This window comes from Lathyrus oleraceus, chromosome 5, assembly GCF_024323335.1.
Source record: "Lathyrus oleraceus cultivar Zhongwan6 chromosome 5, CAAS_Psat_ZW6_1.0, whole genome shotgun sequence".
NCBI classification, from domain to species: domain Eukaryota; kingdom Viridiplantae; phylum Streptophyta; class Magnoliopsida; order Fabales; family Fabaceae; genus Lathyrus; species Lathyrus oleraceus.
This window is the reverse complement of record NC_066583.1, coordinates 100,798,317-100,808,145: the sequence shown is the minus strand read 5'-3', so window position 1 is coordinate 100,808,145 and position 9,829 is coordinate 100,798,317. Positions and strand designations below refer to the sequence as shown.

The 9,829-nt window shown below is 36.7% G+C and overlaps 1 protein-coding gene across 1 annotated transcript; it reads right to left on the bottom strand.

Annotated features, from left to right (window-relative positions):
- Nucleotides 1-5,504: 5,504 nt before the first annotated feature.
- Nucleotides 5,505-8,470, bottom strand: LOC127087940 (NADH dehydrogenase [ubiquinone] iron-sulfur protein 7, mitochondrial). The gene is made up of 2 exons (XM_051028854.1): nt 7,942-8,470; nt 5,505-5,988 (listed from the first exon to the last, which is right to left on the bottom strand). Exons 1-2 carry the CDS (start codon nt 8,334-8,336, stop codon nt 5,754-5,756), a joined length of 630 nt encoding a protein of 209 aa, XP_050884811.1. The 5' UTR covers nt 8,337-8,470; the 3' UTR covers nt 5,505-5,753.
- Nucleotides 8,471-9,829: the final 1,359 nt, after the last annotated feature.

Genomic DNA, 9,829 nt, shown 5'->3' with positions numbered 1-9,829 from the left:
TGAAGAAATAAGGTTGAAAGGCGAGGATAATACTTCATCAAACTTAGTGTTGGTTGCTATAGGAAAGTATTATGTAAATAAAATCAATGGAACAAGTGTGAGATGTTGGAAATGTATAAAGATTGGGCATGTAAAGTATAAGTATCATGATAGGGCAACGTTAGAGAAGGGCTCTAAGTCAAATGCTTGCAATGTCTCCCTCGTTGTGGGAGATGATGATCTTCTCTGAAAATTGAGAAGCGTGTCCTCATGACATATCCGATGTCATGGAAAAGGATGATCTATTGCTATCGGATTAACACATGGGCATTGATGCAAAATATGTTGTGAGATTATGGCGATGGTTGAAGAGCTTCCTACCAACATGGGAGTCACATCATAAGTTTTCAACCTGGTTTTTGACATGTGTACATTCTTAAAGTGATTTACCTTCAAGTGAAGTAAAATCTTCTTTATATGGAGTATGGTAATTTTTTAAAGTATGATTGTCGGTGAAGACATTGTGAAAATTCTTGGAGTGACATAGCTTAAGTGACTATGATTTTGTGGTGGAGTATGATTATTAGTAAAGAGAATAAAAGTGATGCATTATTTTCAATCAAGGTGGAAATTGTTGGGATTGGTGGAAAATATACATGTTGAAGAAGTCACTTAAAGCTTGTATTTGACTTTTTATATTTTCTCTTATACTCTTGTTTTAGTGTTGTGAGAGGTAGTTCAATATTTGCTTTGGAGAGTGTGGGTGTATTAGAGCCTTGGGTTGTTGAGGATAATGTAGGTGTTATAATAATTTTAATATAGTGTTGTTCTATGGTTGTCATTTAACAATGGTCATGATGTTTTCTCTGATTTTCGACTTTCTATGTTATTCTCTTATGTTTTTATTGTGTTCCTCTTTTTTCTCCATGCTTTATTTTTCCCCCCAACATTAGACACGTTAAAAGTTCAATCTCTGTAATTCACTATATGTATTACAACCTCCAGAGTTTTTTAATATCTAGCTTTGACGTGTTTCAGAGATGGTTTGTTGTGTATTAAGTGCATTAAAATTTTGAAATCCAGATTTGAGAGTTATTTTTTAAGTTTCACCAGGATGTGTGAGTAATTCATGAGGTGTAATGAGTAATACCCTTAAATTTTGGCCCGTATGATTATTGGTAAGGCAAATGGTTAGGTTCAATGGTCTGGGACTTGGGTCATATTGGTCTCCAATGGGCCGGGACTTGGGTTACGATTTTGCTGACAATTTTGCATATTCATCAACTTTTTATTAAGGAAGAAGTGTACTTCAACAAAGTGAAACCTCCTGTAGAGTTCCGGTTATTGAAGGACACCACATGTCTTGCTGTATTGAGATCCACGTTGAATGATTTGTTGCCTGACACCGATAACAAAAAGGTGAGTAAGATCAAGTCTCTTGAAGACTGGATTAATACCGACAGAAGGGTGAAATAAAATCTTATCGAGTTGAAGACTTACAGAGACTTGAAAGCTATGTGAAGATCATTTCACTATAGGCTAACTAAGGGACCGTCTGATTTGATGCGATAATTTCTAGATCTGTCAATGACATACTCAAGATATTGAAACGTCTAGAATCATCTGATAGTGTTTAGGTTTTCATGTTTCATTATTGTTAATTTATGTTAGTTGTAATGTCTTAAGTTATGTTCATCTTCGAAACATGTAACCAACAATGAATTATGTAATAAAAGGTACGATGTTAAATAGTCTGAGTCACGAAATATACAAATAATACAACTGTAAAATAAAATAGCCAAATAGATCCCTCACGAAGTATGTGTGTTTTCCGAGATAGTCCGATAAAAACCTTACCATATGGGTTTACCAAACCCATGAGGTTATCCATTAGAATAACGATAATTTATAGGCGTTGTTGGTCATCAACATCAGGTGAAGGCGGCGACACATCATCGACATGTCTCCCAGCATTTGCAGGCGCAACATCATCTGTATGCTCAATATATGGGAAGATGCAAGGATGTGATACAGTAAAGTACCATTCCAGGTAACCATCCTTACACTACGCAGGGTGCTGAACCTCCATTGCGATATCTCTAATGACACAATCATAGATGATGATGTTACTCTGAAACCACTTGTCAATGCCTGAAGTTGGAACATCCATAACTGGTTGTGGGATTCTCTGGACATACTCATATTTTCGCAGACACCTCTCAGGTAAGTGTCTAGCCACTAAGGTCTTCCGCCACATATGACTAGAAAATAGAGAAGCCTCATCAAACTCATGATGGACTATGTGACTTGTGTAGGGTGTCCAGACGACATCCTCTACTGTCAGTGCATCAAGTCTCCTCATGTTCTCTACAACACCACCTGGATGTTCTTGCTTGGCCTTCCATCTCCTCGCTCGTGGGGCGTCCGCGGGGGTATGCTGCACCCTCATGCCACAAATGGTGGGAAATGCTCGTATATCTAACATTGGTAAAAGAACATAGACATATCAAGAAATGTCATACATAATAATTAAATAAGAAATGAACTACAAATAATGATTTTTAGTATACTTGGAATATACTCAAATAGCCAGCAAGTTGTCTGGTCTCAAATGCAGTCAAAACTTAACTTGCTGCATTTATGATAGTCAATGTAGCGCATCCTCAAGCCCTGTTGGTATGCTCAAGGCTACTGAACAACCACAAATAACGAGCATCAATATAAACATGAGACTTATCCTAAAAAAGAATACATGTTACTAGATGTAACATGTACACCATTGCAACAACCTCATACATTTGTGCCTTCACAAGTTCGGTATACCTGCCCTAAAGCCTAGACATCCGAAAGTGAACTCCCCTATTAAAATCAAACTCCTTTAGCACGACCTCGTCAGTAACTCCCAAATCTCGTACAATTGTCATAATGCAAGCTTTTGGTTAATAATAGAGTAATGAAGAATCTACCGACGATGGGGATATGGAACAAGGATGAGACCGAAGTGATAGTCATCTCCCAAATGGAAGATGAAAGGAAGATGTTTCATTGTGCCATCGCTCAACAAAGGTATCCAGAAGTGAAGCGTCAAGTATGGTGAGTGAGCAGTCGGAAAATGCTAGGTATGAGCCTGAAATCAACAACAATCCGTCTGACCCGCACTGACATCAAAATCTTATAAAAGTTCTTCATCTTTAACCCGTGGGATGTCACCTTCAGCGTGGGACGGTCATGTAACAAACAAAGTTAAAAATATACTCAGTTAGTTTCAACACGTCAAGTATTAATAATAAATAAATTAAAGTTAAACAATATATATATATATATATATATATATATATATATATATATATATATATATATATATATATATCCATGTCATAACTGGTATGCCACATTGTCAACATATTTGATAAGCACTAATCAGTCACTAGATCCTCCCAGGAACTCTCTGTCAGTGTACAAATGGATCTGTCGAAGCAGGAGTCGTAACATATGTATCACTTGTAACAGTAACGTTGATGTTAGATGTCCCGACCTCATCAGCAATAGAGATCAGATATGTCACAATCACCTTATTAGACATAGGAGCCGCATCTGTCTCGGTCACCTCATTAGACATAGGAGTCGCATCTGTCTCGGTCACCTCATCAATAATCCCATGAGCAATAGGGGTCGCATCCATCTCAGCCACCTCAATTAGGTCAATAATAGTATGATCATGCACCTCTTCAGCATGAATAACCTCATCAACATGCTCATATGCATCATCTATGTGCGATTAGTCGAATCTAACTACTCGGTGTCGGGTATTATGTGATGCGCGGAACTGCTATGCCAACCATTTTCGGTGAGAACCGGTTGGAACCACTCCTCTAGCCCGTAACTGGGAAGACTCTACCTCAGCAACCCTACCCCGGGCTGCCGCTCTATCTGTGATCCTGCCTCCAATAGTTTCGTCCTTTCCCCTGGTGCAAAATGGAAAAAATGAAAGAAAAAAATCAATGAATTACCGCCGTTTGAAATCCAATAAAAATCCATTTGAAATCCAATAAAATTTTGCGTATTTTGAACTATCAGAATTTTCGATATAAAAATATGAGTAATTACTGGTAATTATGAAATTCCTAAAAAAAGTCATGAATACATACGAGTAATTATGCTTTTCCCAGTACTAATACAAAAAGTTTTACCGAAAATTATGAAATTCCTGATAAAAACACATGAATTTCTAGAAAAAAAATCACAGTTCTAACAAATTTTTTGGTATCGCATGAGATTTTGAGATGTGCAAAAAAATTTGAATATATTTTGAAAAATGGTTAATATAATCTATTTATTCAAAGTGTGGGGTGTAAGGTATAAGTGGAGGGTCGAATGTTAAATCTTCTTTATATTGGTTTCCAATATGGTCCTCTTCAGCATGAATAACCTCATCAACATGCTCATATGCATCATCTATGTGTGATTAGTCGAATCTAACTACTCGGTGTCGGGTATTACGGGATGCGCGAAACTGCTATGCCAACTGTTTTCGATGAGAATCGGTTGGAACCACTCCTCTAGCCCGTAACTGGGAAGACTCTACCTCAACAACCCTACCCCGGGCTGCCGCTCTATCTGTGATCCTGCCTCCAATAGTTTCGTCCTTTCCCCTGGTGCAAAATGGAAAAAATGAAAGGAAAAAATCAATGAATTACCACCGTTTGAAATCCAATAAAAATCCGTTTGAAATCCAATAAAATTTTGAGTATTTTGAACTATCGGAATTTTCGATATAAAAATATGAGTAATTACTGGTAATTATGAAATTCCTGAAAAAAGTCATGAATACATACGAGTAATTATGCTTTTCCCAGTACTAATACAAATTTTTTTACCGAAAATTATAAAATTCCTTATAAAAACACATGAATTTAAAATAAAATAAAAAATCATAGTTCTAACAAATTTTTTGGTATCGCATCAGATTTTGAGATGTGTAAAAAATTTGAATATATTTTGAAAAATGGTTAATCTAATCTATTTATTCAAATTGTGGGGTGTAAGGTATAAATGGAGGGTTGAATGTTAAATCTTCTATTGGTTTCCAATATGGTCCACTTCAATACACGGACAAGAAAGATGGATCAACAAAATTTAACCACAAATTTGATCTTAATACCCACAATAAACAGAATAAACCCCCCCGCAAAATATGCTCAAACATAGACACAAATAAATACTCACTATTTTGATAGGAAAACATCATCAACAATTTCTATAGAACATCCAAGTTTTATCCAAATAATAATTGCATAAAATCCTAGTCTATTGACAAACCACACTTTAAGATCGGTCCATCATAGAATTCCCAAATTGTGCAAGGATATGATTATTCATTTATTCTATGTAAACTGTATCGCTATTTGGGTAAGGACAAAGGATGCTGCAATAGGGGGATAAATGAAAGAAACCCTCAGATCCATTCCAAAATATTGAATGGGACACCATTAATCAGGATTCAGGAGTAAGCAAGAACGAAACCCTTAAAAAATGAACATTGTAAGTTATGATTAAACAACCTCAGGTACATAAGAAGCACCAGTAGTATATAAGAAACATTCAACTTCTCCGAGACCTTAAGCCCCCGGAAATCTCCACATAGAACATACAGAAATAATGTCACATATCAACAGAATATCCACCAAACAAAGGGTGATTCATAGCAAAAGTAAAACAACCATGAATTGCTTATTATAAAATGGCTTGGTGCCAAGAGATAAACTTAATCGACCTCACTGTGACCACCAATGGAGGAAGTCCTTGCGCCTATTGATCTTCTTCTGAAGTTGGAGGAGTCCATACAGTAAAGCCTCAGCAGTTGGAGGGCAGCCTGGAACATAAATATCAACGGGAACTATCCTGTCACATCCCCGAACAACAGAGTAAGAGTAGTGGTAGTATCCTCCTCCATTAGCACAACTTCCCATGGAGATAACCCATCTAGGCTCCGGCATTTGATCATAAACCCTGCAAGAATTTGTCAGCATTGAGTTGTGTATAGTATATTTATAAAGGAAGAAAGGGTATATGGTAATCCAAAGTGCAAAATTCCCAACACCAAGATGACAAGGTATTTATTACAAAAGACTTCACATCCAGGACTATGATAGATGTTCTTCAAAATTGCCAAGAGTAATTTGGATAAGAATCCTCTCAAATTAAAATTTCACATAACATTGTCAAAATAGAAAATCTGTACCCTTTTTCTGTTTACATATATGCTCAATAGGTAGTTGAGTACTGTCAAAAGATAACATCTGTAATGACAGATGAACACAATTTTCATATGACAAGTCTTATGAGATTATCAAGGAAGAGGATTCATTCCCAAATCTCAGGTTCGTAAGACACCAAAACAAATTCATAAATTAAATAAAAAAAGTTGCAGAGTCCTGTAAGTGGAACAGCAATCTGGGTAATGATATATTTTAGATAAAGATGAGCAAACTATAGTTTTGTATAGTAGAATCATATTAAACACGAAATGTCAGAAAACACCCCTCAAACATTTTAATTTTTAAGGACGGTTTGGATTTTTTTTCCCTTCAAATTCATTGCAGTAGACACGATACACCTGTCATTTCGACTCCATGCATGATTTGATCTTTGTGAAAGCACCTGTAGTGGCAGCGCCTGAAGTCCATGATGCTCTGAGCTTCACCATGGCGACCAACAGCCGCTCCACGCTGCTATAGACCGCAATTTAGTATCTAGGCACTGCTATAGACGCTATTTGACAATGCTATATTTAATGTAATATAAGATGATCCCTACATATAAACTTCTTCCAATGCGCAGTGATGTTCAAATTTAATTGAAATGATTTCTACAACAACATTTGAGCACATAGAGAAGACTATCTGTTAGCCAACCCATACGGACTTGGGTGTGTATTAATAGGAAGAAAGGAAACTGCTGAAGGGAATTAGAAGCCAACCCACATGATTTAGATGCGTATTATTAGGTAGAAAGGAAACTACAGCAGGGAATTAGAAGCTCGTAGGGGAGCAATGAGGGAAAAAAAACTTCTAATAGGGGAGTGCATAACAATTGCACAGACATGCGCACTTGGAACGTAAAGAAACCTACTTCTAATAATGAAATAGAATAAGAGATGAAAGGAAGAGGAGAGGACAATCAAAGTCTGAATGTGGATTGGGAAGGTAAGAAGGAGACCATTCAAAGAGACCGCAGACTACAGTGTGTGTCTTCATGTTTTTCTGTTTGGTGCTTACCATCGGTATTTTGAAAATATTACTATTTGATACCAGGCCAAAATCAAAAGCAGCAGAAAAATAAAGTTCAGGAGAAATCTTCAATAAATCCTTTCCCCTAGCTACTAGTTCCCTACCGGTGGAAGATACTGAAGTAACCTATGATAAGATAATCAAAACAAACAAAACAAAGTATAATTTGATGCAATTAAATCCTATTTGAGATATCTACTGGCATAAACACTAGTAAAATTGTTTACCAGAGCGTATGAAACCAGCTTTTAAAAGCCGTTTTCAGCTTATTTCCATAAGCTCTACTGCATAGCTTATGAAATCACTTGTAGCTAATATCAAAACACTTTGACTTTATTTCATCTTTTGTCTTAGAAATAACCTATACATAAACATTTATATGATAAACAACTGTTTAATTACGTGTATGAAACCAAAAAAGACCTAAATTAAGAGGGCAACTTAGTCTCAGAAATACAATTTAATAAAAATAAAATGGAGAAACAACAAATATGCCACTTTGGTTGAATTTGAAAATCCTTCATCATAGATATAACACACAATTGTAACAAAATAAACAAATCAACGCTTCTACAGGGGCATACTAATAGGAATTACGGGAATAGTAAAGAGAATTAGAAAGGAATAAGGTGAAAACGTGTAAAAACCCTAGAAAAAAGGGGAAGAAAAGTACTTGCGAAGAGCGGGTGCCATTTTGTTGGTAAGAGTACCAGCAACAATCATACAATCAGATTGACGAGGGCTAGGTCTGAAAATGATCCCAAACCGATCCAGATCGTAACGAGCAGCACCGGTATGCATCATTTCAACAGCACAACAAGCGAGCCCAAATGTCATTGGCCAGAGGGAACCACGGCGAGCCCAATTCAAGAGATCATCAACCTTTGAGATCACGTACTCCCCCGTCTTTGAGAGGCCGGCGGGAGAGGAAGCCGATGGGGGAGGCGGTGGAGCATAAGGTGTAGGCGAGGTTGTAGATAGCGAAGGTAGGGTTGTGTGGAGAGAAACTACACGTTGTGGTGATGCAAGGTGAGAAAATCGCGAGGATGTTCGAGATAGAAAAGCCATGGCGGTGATTGTTGCGGAAACGGGGCTTCGTGAGGCTTGTTCTTCCTCGATGTTCCTTCTGTTTGTGTTTATTTGGACGGATGCGCTAATCAGCGAAACTGTTTATGTTAAGCAACGTGGTGCACCGTGCACCATCATTATTTTTATTTTCAAACCAACCCCCAAATTTTACAATATTGTTTTGAAATTTTCAAACTTAAATTGAGTCATGTCTAAAATTTATTTGATTGAATTTGTGAATTTGATTTCTCTTCGATAAAGTAAATATTTATAGGATACATTAATTAATAAAGGAGTGATTTATAACATTTTAGAATCGTGTACCTAAAAAATTTCTGAGGGATGACCTGATGGTAAAAGTTTAGATCTTGATAGTGTCTTTTTCTCAAGGTTTCAGGTTTAAATTCAAAACTCTTACTTTAAATTGAATCCCTGCAAATGGACGGTGAAATTTGTTCTATTGGATTATTCGGTCGTAAGACCGGATACCAAAAGCATGCAAGTCATTAAGGAAGAACGTGTTTCACATGCGGATGAAAGGTGTTTTGTGTATTTCAATAAGCTCCAACGTAGATTTTGGGGATCAAGACCACATCGAATCAGGATGAATGAGATGAAAAAAAGAATTTTATGGAAGGGTGGTGATGGACATTAGATTATTTGCCTTAAGACGGATGGGAAAGTGTGATCATTCAGAAAGGTTGAAGTGAAGACACTCATAGATTTAGAAATCCAGTATAGAAGATTCAAGTTGACGAATGAATTAAGCGAAGTTAGAGGTTGACCAAAGAACTTAGCGAAGTTAGAAGGAGACGCAAGTGAAACGCGAATTTCGAGGAGGAAATTCTTTTAAGGTGGAGAATGTAATATCTTGATTCTGAGTACCGATTAGAAATCCACTTTGTTTCTCAACTGATGAAATTTTAAAACCTAGTGGTAAAATAGTCAGTTTACCACCACAGGCATTTTGGTAATTTCTTAGTTATCTCATATGGGATATCAAGTTAAGTGGTGACTTAATTAAGGTTGAGGCAATACTGAAACTATTAACCAACTCATTTGACAAAAAAAGCGTTTGGGGATTCCTTGAGTTAATGAAGGATATAATGGTATTTTGGAAAGACATGTATTGATTGCTACATTAAAGAGTAAAATTCAGAGCAAGGGACTCAATCTCCTCCTTGTATCGATGAGTGCATGTTGGATAAGTAGGGAGAGAGCAAAGAGAGCTCAAGGTTTATCCTCCACCTTCATCACCGAAGACAACACTTGGAAAGAAGAAGAAGAAAAAGAAGAAGGTGTTTGAAACTCACTTTCAACATCTCTTCTTAATTTGAAGACTCAAGGTCATATACTCTACCCATTTACTTTCCACAATTACAATCCAATCACTATAACATTCATTCTAATTTGTATGCCATGATCAAGCCAACAAATATGAAAGGGGAGCCTTTATTTCAAAAAGTGAAGGATTTCATGGAGGGTTGAAGTGT

What these genes read in the sequence shown, in the direction of transcription:
- LOC127087940 (XM_051028854.1), bottom strand. Translation starts at nt 8,336, where the DNA reads ATGGCTTTTCTATCTCGAACATCCTCGCGATTTTCTCACCTTGCATCA. An exon ending in ATGGCACCCGCTCTTCGCAA is followed by an intron (nt 5,989 to 7,941) that starts GTACTTTTCTTC and finishes AAATTCTTGCAG; the next exon opens with GGTTTATGATCAAATGCCGG.